General features: G+C 44.3%; 1 protein-coding gene across 1 annotated transcript in view; it reads left to right on the top strand.

Annotated features, from left to right (window-relative positions):
- The window catches only part of cacna1a (calcium voltage-gated channel subunit alpha1 A), a 145,595-nt gene that overhangs the window by 108,646 nt on the left and 15,794 nt on the right, over positions 1-21,155 (top strand). Inside the window, exons 34-43 of the mRNA XM_022764397.1 lie at positions 497-613; positions 725-790; positions 1,322-1,419; positions 1,531-1,681; positions 2,679-2,806; positions 7,744-7,840; positions 12,805-12,910; positions 13,314-13,421; positions 16,737-16,840; positions 20,847-20,968. Of these exons, the coding sequence (XP_022620118.1) occupies positions 497-613; positions 725-790; positions 1,322-1,419; positions 1,531-1,681; positions 2,679-2,806; positions 7,744-7,840; positions 12,805-12,910; positions 13,314-13,421; positions 16,737-16,840; positions 20,847-20,968 (1,097 nt within the window). The remainder of the gene's footprint in view (positions 1-496; positions 614-724; positions 791-1,321; positions 1,420-1,530; positions 1,682-2,678; positions 2,807-7,743; positions 7,841-12,804; positions 12,911-13,313; positions 13,422-16,736; positions 16,841-20,846; positions 20,969-21,155) is intronic.

Raw genomic sequence — 21,155 nt, 5'->3', positions numbered from 1 at the left:
GTGTGTGTGTGTGTGTGTGTGTGTGTGTGTGGTTGACAGGCACAGTGCACTGTACTCCATCTTGTGTGGCCTGCTTGCCCCCCTCAGAGATCAGTGCATTTGGTTCTCTTTAAAAAAAAAAAAAAAAATCTGTACCAGATTGGATGATGACCTTTAGATTCTTTGAATTATGATTTTCCTTATTTCCTTCTTTCTTCTTTTCTTTGTCTTGTTCCTAGTTTTCATTTTTTTTTTTTTTTTTTTTCCTTTTCGTTGTCTTTCCCTCATTTATACTTGAGTCTTCTCAGTGCCATTATTTTTGCAGTTGGTTTAAGTTTTGTTGATTTTGACTTCCCCCTCCTCTCTCTCTCTCTCTCTCTCTCTCTCTCTCTCTCTCTCTCTCTGCCCTCTCTTTCCTCCGCTGTTGTTTTTTGGTTTTTGTGTTTGGTAGAGGGAGGTTGTGCAGGATGTCGTGTGTTTGGTGAAAAACTGATTTTGTCCTCCCTCTCTGCTGTAGAACAACTTCATCAACCTGAGCTTCCTGAGGCTGTTCAGGGCAGCTCGCCTCATCAAGCTGCTGAGACAAGGAGAGACCATCCGCATCCTGCTGTGGACCTTTGTCCAGTCCTTCAAGGTATCCACTCCTCAGCAGCCTCACACAGAAAGTACACACTGTTAAATCACCACACACTTCGTGACTCTGACAAATATTTCCTGTTTTTTTTTTTTTCACCTGCTCTGACAGGCTCTGCCTTACGTGTGTCTGCTCATTGCCATGCTCTTCTTCATCTATGCCATTATCGGCATGCAGGTGAGTACTGACGTTTTGATATTGATATGACTTTGGATTCATTCCTGATGTGTAGGATGAATTGTGCATCTGAGAGAGTGTGTGCAAGAAGTATTTTACTCAAGTAAAAGATGCAAACATATCATACATATTATATTATTACTCTATTAATTATCTTCTTTTAATTTTTAGTATTTGTTATTGACATGTTATAGTTTTTTTTGTCCACTTTGCTGCTGCAACACTGTAAATTTGAGACTAATAAAGGACTTCTCTTATCTTAAGTACTACAGCACAAATAAAAGGTTAGCAGCTAAAGTAGACTAAACATAATATCAAGTGTCAAAATTGAAGTTACTTCTTATGTATTCCATGTTATATATTGTTATATTGTAATATTGAATGAAATAATAAGTACAATATTAACATTTAAACTATTAAAATTAAAATAAAGTTGCATAAATTTGAAGCATGTGAGTGAGGCACAAGTACGTCAAAATGACACTTACTCCTGGTGTAACTGCACATCTTTCCCGCTGTTTGTGTGTGTAGTTGTTTGGTAACCTGGCGTTAGACGAGGAGGGAGAAAGTGCCATCAACGAGCACAACAACTTCAGAACCTTCATCATGGCTCTGATGCTGCTGTTCAGGTGAGTCCTCCAGCTTCCTCCAGCGTCTCTGCTCACTATTAAATCATTTACTCTTCCTTAAACTCTGTGTGTGTGTGTGTGTGTGTGTGTGTGTGTGTCCCATACACACAGGAGCGCTACTGGAGAGGCGTGGCATGAGATCATGTTGGCGTGCCTGGGTGGTAAAGAATGCGACAAGGACTCAGGGAACACAGAGCCCGAGTGTGGCAGCACCTTCGCCTACACCTACTTTGTGTCTTTCATCTTCCTCTGCTCTTTCCTGGTGAGGGGAAGAAAAAAAACACAGAATATCCCTTTAACCAGTTACATGAATTATGTGATTTTTATTTTATTTTAAATCAAACTGCATCTGGCTAGAAAACAACATATATTTCAGCCCTCCGTTCCTCCTTCCTTCAAAATAATAATGATAATAAACTTTATTTGTGTAGCACCTTTCATACAAGAAATGCAGCTCAAAGTGCTTTACAAGAAAGAAATGACATACACCAAGTGCTCATCTGGGATTCATTTTATTTAACCCTGGATACTCTAATGGCTTTGCATTCTGTAAAGCCCATGACATGAGCACATGTGCATTAGAGCCTCCGTCCTGCTCCTGCTTGTTTGTCCCATCCACTTCACACTGTGATGACAACACATGCAGAAAAATAAATATATATTATGAGGCTGTGAACTAGTTTAAAAAAAAATGAAATAAAATCTTTAGGTTTTCCAACTTTTCCGCACAAACAGTAATAATCGACCATGTCTGCTCTATGAGTTGTCTTATCAACAGTTTCGCCGGCATGTCTTTATGAATAGAGCTCTGTTGGGACGTTGCTGTTTGGTGTGCAGGGAATATTTTTGCAGTATTGCAGCTGGACACAAGGGGAAAAAACGGCTGCAAGACGACTCTGTCTTTTAGATCCACGGTCCACAGTCATGTTTGTCCCGTCTGCTGAATATACGTCTCAGTTGGTCTCAAAAAAGACATTTGTGTCTGTCATCAACTTTTAAGAAAAAACGAATTCTCCGAACCGTGATAAAGTATTAGAACCCTTCCCGTCTCAACATCCTTTTTTCTTTTTCTTTTTTTTTTCATTTATTTTTTTAAGCAATATACTAAACTATTTTCCAGTCCCCAAAAGGAGGAAGGTGTTCAGTAACATGCTGGGAGACAATCCAGGAAGTTATTTAAATCTTCAAAGAAAAAAAGGACCAAAAAACGACAAGAAAAAACTTTTGCTTAGAGTGTGTTTGTCTCGTCCTCGCTCCAGATGCTGAATCTGTTTGTGGCTGTCATCATGGACAACTTTGAGTATCTGACCAGAGACTCTTCCATCCTGGGGCCGCATCACCTGGACGAGTATGTAAGGATATGGGCGGAGTACGACCCTGCTGCCTGGTGAGTGACACGCACGCACACACACACACACACACACACATACACATACACACATACACAATTGCTGTAGAAGCCACATAAAACAATACAAAGGCAGAAACTCACAGTTGAAGCAGCAAATACACAGAGATACAAACTGTAACTGATGTGTAGAGTTAAACTGAGTTAGCAAACATTAGCTTTGTTCCGACAGTTTCCTGCTGAATGTGAAGTGACTCTTAACCCTTGACTTTCTCTCCCGTCCCCGAAACGGGGCAAAACGCCGGTGTCACGACCCCAGCCGACACGTGTTATGATGAAACAGCATCTGCATCATGTGATGACAGAAGTTAGAAGTGGGTCGGTTAAAGTCTGGCCTGTCTGAGCAGAGAATGATCCAACTCTCTTCCTCTCTTTCTTCCTCTCTGAACTTTCTCAAATTGCACAACTTGTGCACAGTTGAGATGAATGTAACCCTCTCCTTCTCCTCTTCTCCCATCTGTAAGAAGTGTGTGTGTGTGTGTGTGCGTGCGTGCTTGTGTGTGTGTGTGTGTGAGTGAGTGAGTGTGTGAGAGCATACATGAACATGACCTCTTTTTCTTAGTGTAAATAAATGTTCTCTCCTCTTCTACCTTTTCTTTTTCTTCTTCATCATCTTATCTCCTTCTCCTTTTATTCTCTCTCTCTCTCTCTCTCTCTCTCTCTCTCTCTCTCTCTCTCTCTCTGTGACCTGTGTGTTCCCTCTCCTAACTTTCCCTCCTTGTATTTTTCTTGCAGCGGGCGCATACATTATAAGGATATGTACAGTTTATTGAGAGTTATCTCACCTCCCCTGGGCCTTGGCAAGAAATGCCCACATAGGGTGGCCTGCAAGGTTTGGACCAAACCCCTAAAGCACAAACTTAAACGCAACCTGCTCGCCTTTAAGAGACTGGAATGAATGTCGCTCTTTATCACTTTTTTAAAACAAATTCTTTCGTACTTTATTTTATTTATTTATTTATTTCATTTGGTTTGAACTTTTCTGTTCGGGTTTGTTGCATTATTCAGTTGTTTTAATCTCATTTCACCATTGAATCATTTTATTTCGGGGGGGTTTCTGTTGTATATGCATTCTGACATGACAATGAGAATGTTTGGGACAATGCAGAAATACACACACACACTCTTGTACACACTCTCACACACACACGCACACCGGTAGCGGTGTGTGAAGCATGAGGTGGTGCACTGCACTCGCTATTGTCTTCTGACTGAACGCTGGGAAAATGACACTGATGTGTTCACTTTTAATTCAGTATGATGTAAACACTAGAGTCTGGACTCCAGTCAGCCATTGTCTTTTATTTCTGCTTGCTGTCTAATTTTGCCTGGACAGAAAATGGTCGAGCAACGTGCATTGTTCTTGTATGAGTTCGGGTTTGGGTGAGGGGTGGGGTTACTGTAGCATTGAGACATAGGCAGAGAGGGCTTGGTCCGAAAACTGCTGCCACGCTAACCTTCGTAGCTGTTAGCAAAGCCGGCGTTTTCCAGCCATGTGTCATCGAGGCTCAAGAGACGCAGCTGATTCTGCGGATAAACACGAACTAAAGGTCCCGTAGTTTTCACTTCTCCTGTGTTTTATCTGAAGTGTTCATCCATAAGAAGATGTTTTTGATGTTTTAAGAACCAGAAACCATCTCAGTGTAGTTTCACATCTCCTCTCTCAGGCTTCTCTCTGGAGCTATAGCAACAACAGGTCAGTGAGCCAATCAGCAGAGAGGAGGCTCTGAGCCTCTTAGTGGTCGAATAAAAATATAGCAGATTTCAGGTAAAACAAAATCCTGCAAGGCTGGATGGTGGGTCCAGGTGGGCGGGGCTTGGTGACTGCTTTGTTGTGACATCACAAAGTTACAGGAAGTCCTGACAGCTCATTTTAGGGCTCAGTTTCTAAATACAGGCTGTGTGCATTTCTCTGTGGACTGAGGCTTTGATACTTTCACAGTATTGATATAGAACCTAGACCTGATCTATAATCACAATACATATGGACACAGACCTTTACACTGGATGGGACCTTTAAAGCAGCTGCTGTTGTGGTTGGTTTGAATGAAAAACTGCAGATTCCTGTGCCTTCATGACACATGTTTGTGAACCGCTGTGCTGCAATATTTAATCTTAAATGTTAAAGCCACTATGTGTAGATTTTACATGTGATTGTAGAATCTTAGTTTGATTTGTAGAAAAATCAAACTTTTGTTAATATCACCACCAAAAGACAAATTTTTTAAATCCTACACATGGTGGCTTTAAGGATTCAAGGTATCAAAAACAATTGTTAGGCCTGTTACAAGCTCTTCATAAAGAATGCACACAACAATGCTGCAGGCCATGTTTCTTACACAAGAAAATAATAATAATAATAATAACACATTTCTGCAGAAAAACAAGCAATCATCAATACGAAGAAGTTTTTTTTTGTTGTTTTTTTTTTTTGCAAAAACAATTTAAATCTAAAACTTGTCACCTTATATCCTCAACCCGCAGGGATCTACTGTAGCGTAGAGTCTTCCTTCTCTTTGGACATTTTTTATAGCAGATACTGCACTGACATCAATTCTCCTGTGTGCATTTGTTATGTAAGCGGAGAGCTTGTGTATCCCACATGCTTGTGTTGGCACGCCTTGAGCGGAGAATGTAACAGGCCTTATGGTAACAGCTCATATTCATTGTTACCTGAACGACTATAATAACGTGGCCAAACCTGCTCTGTTTGTGGCTCTGAAGAAGGAAAGGGGCAGGGTGTGTGTGTGTGTGTGGTTCGGGGCAAGGGACTCTGGACATAAAAAGGTCTTGTTGTCCACCAGGTTACCTCTTCATAACTACCTGCGCTGACAGATGCTTGTGGGAAGAATCACTGGTCATGACATCTTCAACCTTTTCAAGGTGCCGCAGTCCCTGGCTTAAAGAAAAAGAGACGGTTAAAGGGTCGGTTCACCTACATCATAAAAAAATGCAGTTTCTGTGGTAAATGCTGAGGTTTTAGATAATACCCACAAATAGTCAGATGTCTTCTTGTGTGACGTTTTTCTACTAAATGCCACGGCGCCCGGGCATCCGTTAAAGCTGCAGCAGCATTTGTGAAGGCCATCGCATTTCCTGAGCAAACAGTGGAGGGTTCAGTGGTTTTTATTTAACTTCCATGTAATCGACAAATAAGTAGCATCATCTGAAAACACATGCAGCACTTTTTATTATGTATTTCTATTGTTAGAAATGTGTGGCGGCGTGTGTTCCAGCCGTGCCACTCTTTGTTTAGCTGCAGCGCCGTGGTGGTCCGTGAGTAAATGTGTTAAAATATCATGTTTTAAATTGAGTGTTTCTCAAACTGTCTGCCAGCTAGCGAGTAAATCAACTCATATGTGAATTCAAACATTATTATTTGAATTTGAATTTCAAACACGGACAAACGGACAGGATCCTGGACGCATCAGATCAAATGAAACCTCCGACATTACGGACACAACAGGCGGGTGTTAAGTTTTACTAGTAATGTAGTCACCACGACTGAGACTGAGACCAGTAAGTAAGTGTGTAAGTGTGCGATAACTTTGATGCTACATAAATAGCACCAGTCTCACGTTGGGACTCTTTGCATCCCTCAGTCTGTCTCCCTTCACTGTCCGATCTCATAAAGGCTTTGAAATGTCCCTGTTGGTTTTGGGGATGTTCGGAGAGTCATGTGGTCCGTGAGTTTTATTTTAGTGGTTCTTTGGTCTGAAAAAGTTTGACAAACACTGAGCTACAGTGTCGGTCACACTCCCCAGTGACTGACACAGCTGTTTCACAGCAACGAGACCAGTGACTTTATATTTATTCATCTCCACAAACCCACTTCATCCAGCACCTTTTCACTTTGCCAAACCAAAGTACCGAAGGACAGTAGGTTCACCTGGAGACACCCGCACAGTCCGTGTGTCCAAGATCTACCGCTCTACCCTCACCGAGTCCCGACGAATCTGTTTACAGTCAGATCTGTGGATTATGCCGTTTCCATTCACCTACATTGAATTATAGCGCATCATTAAATATCCTGACACCACAAGATGTGGGTGAACTGACCCTCTATAAGCCGAGGCGCAGCTGTTAGCGCCGCTGGGGCATCCCAACCCTTCCACCACCATCATCATCATCATCATCATCATCAGGGAGGGCTGCCGTGAGCATGTGAAGGCGCAGCTGTGAGCAGAGGCTCCTGGTGGACACGCAGCCTCAGTAATGGACTGCATTGACTTGTCATTGTGACTCACTCCGATCTCTGCAGCGGTGCTTTTCTTTGCCTGCTAGAAGCCCCGCTGCCAGTTCTATCCGAGCGGCGAAAGAGGGCAAAGAACCAAAAAAAAAAACCCCAAATCCCCTTTTCACCTCGCATAGAACGGTATCTCAACAACAACTAACTAAACTAAATAACACCTCCTCCTCCTCCTCTTCCTCCAACTCCTCCCCCCTTTCTTCCCCTCCCTTCCTCCCTCTCTTCTCCCGTACTTTATGATATACCAGACTAGAAGCCACGTAACACACCCCCTCGTTCTCTCTCGTTCTCTTTCTTTCTCTCTTTCTCTCACCACAGCAACCACATATCCACAGCGATCAAAACAATAACTTCTGTGTATTTGTTCCCCCCCCTCCCCCCTTCTTCCTTTCCTTTGTCGGTTTCTTTACTTTTCTCCTCATGTCTCCTCCCCTGAAAACACACCTCTGTGCGTCTGCGTCCTCCCCTCCCTTCGTCCTCCCTCTCCCCCACCCCTCACCGTTTTTCTTTCTTTCGTTTTCATGTCGTCCGTCTTCGTTTGTTCTGTCTGTTGTGTGTGTGTGTGTGTGTGTGGTGGGGCGTGGGTGTTTTGAATGTATGTGTGCATGTGACGTGTGCGTGTGTGTGTGTGTGTTTGTGTGTGTGTGTGTGTTTGTGGCCACCCCAGCGGCCGGATCAGTTACACAGACATGTATCAGATGCTAAGACACATGTGTCCGCCGCTAGGCCTTGGGAAGAGGTGTCCCGCCCGGGTCGCCTATAAGGTAGACTCGCCCCCCACCTTACCCCCCCTCCACCACCACCACCCCCACCTCCTTCCCTCGCTCCCTTCTCCCATCATTCTTTTCTTCCCTCTGTCCCCTCCCATCTCCGTTCTGAAACCTCCCCATCGCTGGGGAGGAAAAACCTCTCCTCTCTCACCTGCTGAAACCTCCCCGAGCCCTTCCTCCTCCTCCTCCTCCTCTCCCTCTCTTCTCTTTCCCCTCCCCTCCACCCCCCCCCCCCCCCCCCGCCTCCCCCGCCACCCCCACCCCCTTCCCTGCCTCCTTCCTCCCAGCGGTGTTCTCCTCATTGTCTGTTAGTGGTGGTTGTGGTGGTGGTGAGCGCTGTCCTCTCTTCTCTCTCTCCGACCGCGGGGATGGAGGGATGGGCTTTTGTCGTGCAGTGAAGTGAAGTGATAGTGGAGTGGTAGTCAATCCTCTTTCTTTTTATTTCCTCCCCGTCAGGCCGCAGGAGTAAGGGAACGGCGGAGGCTTTGCCAGTCCCTCTGCAACCTGCACGGACGCATGCACGCACACATACGTGCGCACACACACACACGCACCAAAGCGCAGTCAGAAGATAGAGATAGAGAACACGTCTGACGAAGCATTTCCCCTTTTCCGTCACAAATGAAGGAACTTCCTTTGGTATATTTTTTAATGGATGTTTGCATATTTTCCTCCATCTCACAGTAAAAGTACATGAAATATTAAATGAGCTTCCGTGGTACTCCTCTGTCTCTACAGCCTGTTTTCTTCAACTTGTTAAAGATAAAATAAACTAAAAAAATTGAAGGCAAATTATGGCATATTAAGTATAAATAAAACATATTATCTGGAAACATTTTCTACAGGCGTGATTATTTACAGTACATTATAAAAATGACATCCTGTAAATGACGCCAAGGACCCCAAGAGTTACTGATACATGGAAAAATATATATAGCTCACAACAATGTGAATCATACGTAACTTATTCGCTTGGTAAAATCTCTAGTGTAGATTCAAACAACATGTAAAAGGAGATTATTTCAACCAGGGTTTTATTCACACAGTGCAACTATTTGCTTACGATGCAGGTACAGAAGGAACGGCAAGGGTTTCTGTCTTCAGTCCTCTGTGTCTCTTATTCCTGTGGATGGCACATACACATGCCCACATTACCGCACATGTACACACTGTGCACATACAAATAATGATAATAATAATGATGATGATGATGCACAATAAAAATGAGCAGGAAAAGTTCTGGCCCTTCTAGTTTTTTTGTCTTTTTTCAAGATGCTTTTTGAAAATTTTTTTGAGGCCCAAGGAAACTTCAGTGTCTTTGGCTTCTCTTTGTGCCTCAGACCGCCAGGGTAAAGATCTGGGTCGAGCCTCTCAACATCCGCTGTCTCGTTGTCCGCTCTTTCTCTCCTACTCCGTCTATCTGCTCTGTCACTCTCCTTCGCACTGACATCCGGATTCAGCTGAATCAGCGCTGAAACCTACTTTGGTGCCTCAGGTGCTTCAGGAAAGAGCAAAGAGTTCCTGTAATTTTGCTTATCGTGTTTGTGGTGTTAAACAGGCTCCGAAAAACGACGCAGCACAGAGGCAAAAATCCCATCATCACCAATTAAGAGTGTGAAGTGTGTGCATCAGCTGTTTAAAAAAAAAAAAAAAAAAATCTACTGAAGCTAACGTCTTTGCTTTTATCTCAACTTTTTGAGATCCACATTTACTATCAATAGAAAAATAACCTTTAATTAAGTGCCTTCCTTTGAGACAAATAAACATGACATGAATGAAATATGTCAAATAAAATATAGGAAAACTGGCTGTATTTGGCCCAACATGTAGACTTTACAGATGTTCCCTGAACGCCTCACATGTAGACTATTGGTCGATTTAGAGATATGTACCCTGAATAACTCAAATGCAGGAAATCGTTAGAGGCTAGCTACAGGGGGGTTTATAGTCGTCATTACAAAATGTGAGGGGCCTTCGGGGGCCCCCCTTTTCCCCCCTGGGGGGCCCCAGGTGTTTACCAGAGTAGCACGGAGGGTTGATCCCCTCTCTTTAGTGACATTACCTGCATAATATTAACTTCTCCGATGGTTAATCTGTATTCAAACCCTCTTGTAAAAGCGACATACATTTACTGTTTGTACAGTGGATCCTAAAAATGAAAAGGTTCCTCTGATCGTTGTGTTGATCTGGGTGTCAGTGCCACGTTCGCTCTTATCTCTCTCTCTTGTTTTCTTTCTTCTTTTCTCCTCTTCACTGTCTTCTCTCTCTCTCTCTCTCTGTCTCTGTCTCTGTCATTCTTCTGTCCTTCTACCTCTGCGTCCACTTGTCTGTCAGCAATCACCTCACCCTTCATCCCTTCACAGCGTCCCTCCGTCCATCGTAGCCCGCTCTGTCTCTACCTACACTCTCCTTTCTCTCTCTCCAGAATGTCAACTTGTCTTGGCAGTGGCCCCCCCCCCAACCCCCCCATCACATACTTCAGCCATCAAAGCCTTTCCGGTATTCATTGATACAAAGTCCATTAAAGGACCTTTTTTGAGATCAGAAAGTCCTCATGTTTTGTCTCGGTATAGAGAGGGGAAGGTCGGACGTCTTTAACCTTTTTGACACTGATAACTCTTAATGTTTAAGTTCTCGATCTTCCCTGTAGTGGACACTAGGCCTCACCCTCAGTGGGAAAAAAGTAGCTTTTATAACAGCGTATCGCTACGGCGCCTTTGGTTTTTGAACTTCTTAGTAAACTTATGTCAGTGTTGTTTTTAGTCCTCGTCTTTATCTCTTGTCTTGTTCTGTAATTTTCAGCCTCTCTCCTCCTTCCTTTTCTATCTACACACACACACACACACACACACACGCACACACACACACACACTCACTTTCTCTCTGTTAGCTCCAGTTGACACACGTTCTCTTGATTCCTCTTTTACTCTTTCAGTGTTTTCACGATTCCTCCTCTCCCTTCTCATTCTCCCTTTTTTATCTGTAACTACATCTCATGACCAAGCTTAGATTCACCTAGTTTAAGTCCACTAACTGCTGTCCCCACCATGTGTCCCCTCTGATAGACCCCCCTCCCCTAACCCTACAGTACTACTACCACAAAGTCTGGTTGGTCCAAAACGAAACAAAAAAAAAAACAAAAAAACAGACAGAACATCAATCATCTCTTTTTGATCTTCTCTATGATTTTTTTTCTTCTTTCAGGGAATGCCACAACTCTAATCCTCTCTAACTCTGAGTCCCCCTTAAGACACTGCACCCGTTTGGCATTGAGAGAGATCTTGACTTGATATGAAATACTACCATCGCTGTCCAATTTGACTTTGATTAAGGGAACCATGAATGTAAAAATGAATGTAGAGAGCAAAAAAAAAACAAACAAACAAACAAAAAAAGATAAGAAATGAATCTGTCAATCAGTAGGATCAATCCAATTAGATTGAGGATACTCTCTTTGCGCGGATGCACGGCTGCTTGTATTGTGAAAGTGGGTTTTAAGGGAAATGGGGGGAGGGGGGTGGGGGGGTAGCGGGCTGGGTAGATGGGGCTTAGATAATGGGAGTGTAGTAAAGGCATGTTGCATGCTCTGTGTCTGGGTTTGTGGGATTTTTCTAGCGGGGTGTGTCGTGTGGTTCTGCATGTGATCCCTGCACTCTGTGTCGCATGGCTACGGGCGACATCGAGCCTGCCTGCCTGCCTGCTGCCTGCCGAGCGCTGTGGATGTTGGCCGATGCCCTCTGCCTGCCGCACACTTGGCTCTGGGCATGCCCGACACTCGCACACACTCAGGAACACACGAGCACGCACACAATCCCCACCGCCATTGTACTACCGTGCTTGCCATCGTGAGTGCCCAACGCTCATGTTCGTAGGTAAATCCGATGGATGCCGACTGGTCAGGATAGGAACGGCAAGCGGCTCCAGGTGGCACGGCTTGTTTCGTTCTATCTGCAGGTTTCTCCATCGGTTTTACCTGGTATAGACATGTAAAGACAGGGAACCTCCTAACAGGTAGGGGGAGCTCTATAGCAGATGCCTCAGTTAAATTAAACAACAGCAGTCTCCTGAAAAATAGCAGAATTACACCAGTGATACTGTTATTGTTCTCCAGTCGACCTATTTTGTCTCCAAAGGACTCCAATTAAGCGCCCTTAATTGCAGTCTGTGCAAATAGTTGTGTGTAAGTGGGTGGGGAGGGATGTTGGGGTTGATGGGGTGGGGTGGGTTGGGTTGGTGTATGTGCACTGTTATATATATATATATATCTATATCTCTATGTGTGTAACAAAAGAGATGTGTAAATGCGCCAATGCATTCACACATTTAGGGAACATGGGCACAGGTTGGGTCGGAGGCCATTTTGGCTCTGATTGTTCTTCCTTGTGGTTCTCGGCTCTCACAGTTGCTTAGCAGCAGATGGCCCTCATTGGATAGCTGTGCTGTCACGTAGAGTATCACTGGAAAAAAACAGGAGACGCAGGAACTCACTTTTCTTTCCTCAAGCAAATGCTCTTGCACTTGCAAATGCATGCACTAAAAAAAAAAAACAATCCAAAACGTGTGCAGCAGACGTAACACACACACACACACACACACACACACACGCTCATCGCTTTAATCCAGCACACATTTATCAGAGGACGTTTAAAACTCAAGTGCCTCGAGTTGAAATTCACTCACTTGACTTATTGTGCAACATTGATCAGATCTGTATCTGAAACAATTATAGTGACACTTAAATTATCCTCGCCTGAACACTAATCCGTCTCAGGGGAACATCAAATAAAACCTGGACAAATCCAGTCCAGCTCTAATTGGCTGTTTGTCTATGGAGCTCTCTCAACCCCTGCCCCCCCAACCCCTCACCCCGTCCCCCTTTCCCGGAGATTCAGGCACATCATCCTTTAGCAAAGGACACATCCCTTTCTCATCCTCTCATCCTGACTGGCTCTCCACAGAGGCTGCTGCGCATGGATCTGCCGGTTGCAGATGACAACACGGTGCATTTTAACTCCACCCTCATGGCTCTGATCAGGACAGCACTGGATATAAAGATTGCCAAGGGTACGGCCCGAAAGTACTATCAGCCCTTTACTCTGTCTGTTCATCTCTGTTACTTTCCGGGGTATTCCTGGGTATTTCCCACTGTTTCTCTTCAATTTCTATTGTAGAAAATGTGACAAAACTCTGCTAATTCTGACACTAACAATTTTCTTTTTTGTTTTGGGTGTGTGTGCATACGGTTGAATGGCTAATTATATTTCTTTTGGGGTTTTTTGCCATTGTGCCTCCCTTCTGGTTGCCCCTTCTTTGCCTTGTGATTATGTGTGTGTGGGGTTTTTTTTATTGCGTATGTATGGATGCACATAATGTTGTCTGATGCGTGTGTGTGTGTCGCGACTGTCTGGTATCGGTGGCGTTTTAGGTAGGTGGTAGAGTGAGGGGGTGGGGGGTGGGGGCTGCCCAGGTGGTGCAGACAAGCACCAGATGGATGCAGAGCTGAGAAAGGAGATGATGGCAATTTGGCCGAACTTGTCGCAGAAGACTCTGGACCTGCTGGTTACTCCGCACAAGTGTAAGTTGCAGGAAAACATGCGCATAGTGGTGTGTATGTGTCCGATCACCAACTCACCAAGAGGACAGCTTCTACCAGTCAGTGTCATTCACTGCTTCGCATCTCCTGATCAGGCTACTACAACATAAACCCACATACTGTACAAACATTCGTAGGTTTCCACACGTCCGTTTAATATCTCATCCACTTCTGGCCGCATTGCCATAATAATGATTTTGAAGACTCCCTGGCTTATTGTATAGTATTGCCATTAGGTCAAAATTCCCACTGACCAACACAAGATATTTAAGAAAACCTGAGGCCAAGATTTCCATAACATTGGCTGTCGGTATTCATTGTCTCCAGAGCATGAACCCAAGTGGTTTCGGTTACTCCCTGATCTCTGGTGTCGCTATCAAGCCATACCTCTAAAGTCAGTTATTGTTGCCAGGTTGATAAACCATCTGATAACAGTAAATTGGTCGCAATGTTGTTTGTTCTTCTCAGTGTTGCGTCTCGTTGTTGTTTTTCCCCGATATTCTCCCAGTTTCTGGGATGCGATGTAATTCCAGGTGCTCTGTGGTCACTGTTAGCGGTAACTCCACTGACTCCAGATCTGCAATTTTGTGTTCATTGGAAGGCTCGTCTAACCCAGAGGTACTGTTGCGGCACAGGTTGTACTGGTAAAGTTATTTGCTACCAACAGGCCACATCGTTTTTTGAACTGAATGCCTTGGTTACTGACGATAAGAAAAGACGGTGGCCTACATGAACCTTTGCTTCGCCAACCGAGCACTGAGCACACCATCGGTTTAAATTCATTTATTTTAAAGCTGGAGTGTAGGACTTACATGTAAATGGGCGTCTGTTACATTCAAGTTAAACAAGTTCACACAATGCCGATTTAGCCGAACAGCACCAGGTAAATCTCACAGTGTACCTGAGTACCTGAGCGAGTTTTGAACCTGGTGTCTGTTGCGACATTTCCACAGTGACCCACTGTTAGCAACGCGTTTTTACATCAACCTGCAATGATTGGTTTGCCAGAGCTGAAGAGTCTCCGGCAGCTATGGAAGAAAAACCTAAAGAGTATCCAAGAAAAGTTACTGATGCTTCAGATAAAAAAAAAAAGAAACTCAACGTTCAGAGAAAGGATTGAAATCTAAAAAAAAGAAAGCGATCGAAGGTGAGCACAAACGCTGATTACCGTTGCGGTGTGGCTTTTTCCTCGTTGGGCAGCGCTGTTTGTGTAATTACTCTCGTTGCCAGAAGGGGGAGACTAAGGTTCTACATCGCAGGTTTAGCAAACACATACCGATAGGCAATAAACCAAAATATTTAAGGGACGTGAGCTTTGCTCCGTTGTCCATCACAGTCTCAGACAGAAAGTTTCCTTGCTGTACCTCATATTTGGTAAGACCCATCTTGATGTCTGACAGCCAATCATCAGAAGAACTGACAAACTGTGACTGTGACAGTACCACGTTTTAAAATTGATATTAATTTGATGGAGGATGTTATTCAATTAGCTCCTGCATCGTTTGTGTTTACGGATAAACATCGCACACACAAATGCACCATACCATACATGTACTGTAGACTCACCGGCACACAGTGCAGACAGTAGCGCGCGCACACACACACACACACACACACACACACACACACACACACACACAGCTGATCTTTCCACCCATTCGGTCAGTCCTGGTATCAGGGGGTGCCTGCTATAGAAGATCCTCTATAGAAGTCTTTTCACTACAGGAAGAATTTAGAGGCAGATCAATTTGGTGAGATAGATTGATAGACTGATAAGTTAATGTAAGATATGAAATGATTGTGATGAATGAGCATTTCAAGGTCAATCTGTTTAGAATACGATTATTTAAGCGCTAACATGATTTAAAAACCAGTATAATTATGCATGTTTAGCAATAACCTCCAGTTGTTTTGTTAAATGCATGTCAGTAAATAAGATAAAAGACATGCACTGTCATGTCTTATTGTCCAGTAGCAGAATAAGAGAATAAGATATGTGTGGTCATATCTTATCACACATAAATATCAGTTTTAATGCTAGAGGACTTGTAGCCGTGCCACTTTGAAAAGGGCACCACTCACTCAGACGTTATTTGACAAAACCAAAACAAAGCTCAATATTTTTCTGATTGTAAATGTCTACGTGTTTCATCCAAACTCTGGGGATACATGTCTGGAGTTTTTAGAAAAAAATTGAGCTCCTGTTTTCCAGGCATCATTTGACTGAGGTGTCCCTGTCTTTCTTAGTGAGGTGGCTACCTGGTCCTCAGCCTTAATATTAAGGTTAAAGGTTAAATACACCCCAGTTAGAAGATAGTACGGCCATAAGAGAATGTTGATTGATAAGATATAGGTACAGCATCTGCCTGTGAAAAGACTATTGGCTCTGTTGTGTTAATAACTGTACAGTGTTGTAATATTGTATTTGTGTGTTGTACACCAGCGAGTGAGCTCAGCTCTGTTTCAGTTGAGGCTTCACAAGGAATGTTTAGACGGTGGTTCTCAATATTCCTTCAACGCAACAAAAGAGCATGTTAGTTCGCACTTACACAATCAGAAACACATCATCAGCAAACCAACAGACTCTTTCTTTTACTTAGTCTTATTATACATGTGGATGTACGTGATGTCATCTAATCAAAGCGATCTGAGTACATGTTTGCGACGCTGAGCTTCATACAGGAAAATTACAGTAAAAACAACATCATCAATGTGCTTAAGCTGTATGTTTGTAAAATCTACAACGTAGACACTGCAATTTACAGATCTTCCCTGAATGCCTCACATGCAGGTAATTGGTAGATGCTAGCTACAGCACACACCATCAGGGGCACTCTGTAGTGTCTCTGTGGGAGGTTCAAGGGGTTTTATAGTTGTCATTGCAAAATGTGCCTATATGAGGGGCCATCAGGGGCCCCCCTTTTCCCTTTGGGGGCCCCAAGCATTGGTGGTCTGCCTCTGAATGCCAGCCCACCTATAGGACTAATTAAATTTGGTTTTTGTTGCATAATTATTGATTACCACTGACCAAATATTCTGTGGCTAAACTGACCTCTGTCGACTAGAAGACGGAGTCACCTGAACGCACCAAATCAAAACTGAACGTGCAGTTTAAACTTTAAACATGAAACAGAGTTGCCCCCCCCGCCGCTGGTGTATTCTGCATGTTATTGTGAATTTTCTCTGTATCGGTGGTGTGTGTGTGTGTGTGTCTCGTCCCCCACTCCCACCCCCCCACGGCTCAGGGTCCCATCTCGCTCGGGTCTAATCTTGCAGGGTAACTTGTCATTTTCTCAGCAGCCACAGACTTGACGGTGGGCAAAATCTACGCCGCCATGATGATCATGGAGTACTACCGGCAGAGCAAGACGAAAAAGCTGCAGGCCCTGCGAGAGGAACAGGTAGACTCCATCCCAGAGAAACTCCCTGAACGCAAAAAAAAAACCCTTTTTTCTCCCCCTTTTTCTTTTTCCTCTTCCTCCTCCACCCGACCCCATTTTTTTGATGCTGCCTCCACAAGCCCTTAGATTGACTTTTGCCTTCTGCCAAAATATGGATTTAAAAGCATAAGAATTCAATCTTACACATTTAAATCCTGTCAAAAACTCAGCAACACTTCCGAACAAAACCCCCTCCCTTCCTCAGGGGAAACCATCACATGTTTACCCCAAAACCTTACCTCCCCCTCCACCTGTGCTCTACCCTTTATTAGCATGCTACCTGAACGACTGCCTCGTCCTTTTTCTAGCACCTTGTCGCTCCCTCTGCCAGCCTTACTCTTATTCTTTTTTTGACCGTGCTTGCTAACAGAGGTCTCCAGCTGTTTTACTTTCTCTAGCTAGTTATCAACCTCTCCCTCGCCCCACTGCTTTGAGTCTTCTTGGAGGATTCACTGTTGCGGAGGTTTACCAATTGAAAATGAATTGTCGAAATTTTGTTGTCGATAATGTTTTGCATATTGATGATGATGATGATGATGATGATGATACCACATGGCCTTACATTTCGTTCAGTGTCAGTGCTCTTCCCTTCCTGTCGATGAATGCCTTTGAGATGCACTCGCTCCCACTGTCTATTTGCAGTCCGCACTGTGGACGTGTGGAAAACATCTCTCCACTCATGTGATTCCTCCTGTTCGCTCCAGTCGGTTTGACACTTGAATCTTAAGTTTATCGTAATATAACAACGTCCATATTTGTTTAATGGAATAAAGCCATAATCCTACATATTTCCAGAGATGGGAATTTCCCTTCTGCAGAAACGAAGGAGTGCATCGTTGACTGGAGAGTATGTTAGTTGGTCTTTTTTAGTGCAGTTACAGTGTATGTTGGTATGTTCCTGAATGCAGCCATCCCATTGGACTGAATGGACAGGCTCTCTCAACATCAGCAAGTGCACAAGGACTTTAAACCAGTCTGTGCGTCTGTCAGTTCGTCCCACCATCTCTCCAGTATCTCACTTCATTCCTCCTCTCTTCCACTGCGGTCTTTGTGTTTGTCATGCCGCGCGACCTCACAGAAAGAATCCACCCAGAAACATCATGACACAGTTATAAAGGCCTTCGCAAGGAAAATAATGGCCATAATAAATATGCTACATATAGGAGAGCTTTTCAAAAATGTGCATCTTAAGATAAAGGGCTCAATTTTAGAAGAATAAAAAATAAAAAGTATAGCTTCAGTTTCCCTTTTTTAATTTTTTGTTAACTCCATGTCACATCTTAACAATCTCAACTCATCTTAAAAACTGAACAGCTGTAATTATTATTATTAAGACAATAATAATCGCAGCGATTGGCTGAGTAGCGTCACATGACCAGTGCCATAAAGGCCGGAAAAGCTGCACCCGCTAAAATAGAAACGCTCCGTCAAAATGTAAAAGCTCTCAATAATTTATAGGTTATAGGTCCAGGTTTGGATATCCAGACTCCGACCCACTTATTAGTCACTTCTGCAACAAACAAAGATTCAATTTTCACCCTAAAAAGCACCTTAAACAGATCAAAATACAATATAATCTGACAATAATCTAACGGACAATAAACGTGGGGGTGCTGCACCTCCTGTGCACCGTACATGTGGAGTCGTATATAGCAGCATCTTTTTTTTTTTTTTTATCTTGGCAGGAAAGTGGAGGAAGCAACATTTTGGCAGCAAAGACAAGAAGAAATGTAACATGATTGTAGTCCTTGTCAGAGAGTATAAACCACAGAGATCCTTCAGGTAAAAACGGCTGCAGCAGAAATCTGTTAGAATCTGCTGAAAGTGCTTTAAAAGAAAGGCAGGAAAAAGGCTGCAGTGTTAGGTAACCACCACCAAGAATACCACCCTGATCACATAACAGTGAAGAGGACCGGGGGGTGGGTGGATTGTTTCTTTAACTCCTCATCTGTTGTGCTCATCTCTCTCTCTCTCCTCCTCCCTCCTGTGTATTCCTCGTGCCAAGTCATGTCTCAACTGTCAGTGTTTGCTGAGCTGCTGTTGTTGTGTCTCAGATGTGTTTGTTGTTTCCTCTTTGTCTGTGGTCTGTCCCTCTCCTGTTTCCTGGCTCTGCTCCTGAGGCCGTTGTCTGTAGTCCCTTTCCGTCCCTGTCTTTCCCACGTCGTCTCCGTACCTCTGACGCTCTCCCTTTATCCTTCCAGGAAGAGATGAGACCTTGACTTATCAAGCTCTCCCTGTTTGGTTCAATCCAGGTCGATTGTCACCAAGTCTCTCTAACCAAGAACCATTTTCTCCAGTCTGTGCGTTCATGAGTCAGTCTGTCTGTCTGTCTGTCTGTCTGTCTGTCTGTCTGTCTGTCTGTCTGTCTGTCTCTCTCTCTGTCTGTCTGTCTGTCTGTGGGTGGGTGGGATGTTGAGTGGAGGCTCCTGTGACCAGTGGCTCTGTATGTAATCCGTCTGATACATACGCCACCCGCTGAAACACACACCATTGTAGCCGGTGTCATGTGTTCACTGTTTTCACCGTAATCCATCTAAATGTTTGTACCGTGAACTTTCCCAGGATGCATCACTGGGGGCTGGCACCCTGCCAAAACCAGACTGTCCAGAGAACAATCTCCCCCCCCTCCTCGACACAGGACATGACGACTGAGCGGGATCTGACAAAGTTCTGACGGGCTGTGTTGTTCTCTGTCTGATCGTTTGTGTCACGTGTTCAAGGGGAGGAGATAGACGGCTTTCAGTTGAACAGTCAAGTCAACAGTCGTGACCTAACCGCCGCCAAATTGTTTTTGAGCTCAGATTATATCAGCGTTTTTTCAGCTAACCACAGGTGGCCAGCTAACGACCACGAAATCTACCACCATCAGGCCGCTTGCTGTGAACCTTCGGCCTTGTTAGAGCAGTGGTTCTCAAACCAATTGATAAGATCTTCTCTCAGGGTCCTCCATCCGTTAAGAAAGTGTTTGAAACCCATGACCTAAATATTCACACATCCTGTCAGTGTGTTACTTATGGATGGAATTATAGTGAAGCTTTTGAGAATCTACACCCACGTCACAACAGCCGTCTCCTGGTGTTCGTCCCTGCCGTGACGACAACACATATGTTTGTTTCCGCAGATTTAAGCAACTGCAAAGCCTCTATTCCCGCCCTCACCAGTCAAATAGCCACCTCTTTCTGAAGTCTATATTTTTTCTCATGTCCGGGTGTAGCCAGACGGAGCTTCTCCGTCCGGCAGCAGCTCAGGCCTCACGTGTCCGAGCAGGTTCGGACGTGTATCTGTTTCTGAACAGGCCTTCAATCCATCTGCGCTCATTTAGCATTCCAGCCTTTAGCTTCCAGGCTGTGGAGGGACATGACACAAGCTGTGGCAAGTCATGAACCGGCGCCTTTAAACCACTCCTGAGAGAGGACTCCATTACCCAGGATCCCCCTGGGAGCAAAGCTGCCCCCAACCTCTGACCTGTCTGATGGAAGCAGAAGTTGCTTTTTAATACAACTGGTTCAGGATCAGATGTCTGCTTCCCACAAAAGGGCATATTACTCAAAAACATTCTTGGCAGATGAAGGATGTTTCTTGAGTAAAATGTCTTTTTAATGATGTGTGTCATGAGTTTGGTAATCTGGTCCAACACCTGTGATTTAAGAGCAATTTTACCTCAAATGCCAAAGGTAGAAGTTCCCCTCTGACACAGATCTGAGATCAGCTTTCCCTCCTTGAACATCAGTCCAAACAAAGTCATTAAAACATCTTAAATTCGGCACCGGTTCAAGGCGGTCAGCAGATCCCAGATCTGTAGTCTGCCAGGGCGCTTTACCTTGGATACCCACAGCCATGTGCTTGCCGATGGCGCCCCCGTGTGGGTGCATGCTGCGAGTGCATCCTGTGTTTGTGTCCTGTGTCTGCCCCCTCCCCTGAGTGTGCCTGATACCAGCCTGCAGGCCATGTCGTGTATCTCACACAGAACCGAACGCCATTAATGTTTCAGCGCATGGAGCCGCCCTCTGAGGGAGGGGGCACGGACGGCCAGGGGGGGCAGGGCGTGAACGGCCTCCCCAGCACCCAGCCGGACAACATCAACAGCATGTGAGTAGAACAGGGAGGTGATACAGCACACACACACACACACATGCTCATGTATATAATATAGTAGCTGCTCATGCACAGTATATCATCTGTATATAAACATACAAGTTTACATCATGTTTGCTTTTTAAATATTACATAACACAAAGCAAGAACGAAGAAATGAACCATTCTTTGCCCTCACGTA

The sequence above is a fragment of the Seriola dumerili genome, unplaced genomic scaffold (genome assembly GCF_002260705.1).
Source record: "Seriola dumerili isolate Sdu_G_001 unplaced genomic scaffold, Sdu_1.0 BDQW01000538.1, whole genome shotgun sequence".
NCBI classification, from domain to species: Eukaryota; Metazoa; Chordata; class Actinopteri; order Carangiformes; family Carangidae; genus Seriola; species Seriola dumerili.
This window is presented reverse-complemented; position numbering and strand designations above follow the sequence as displayed.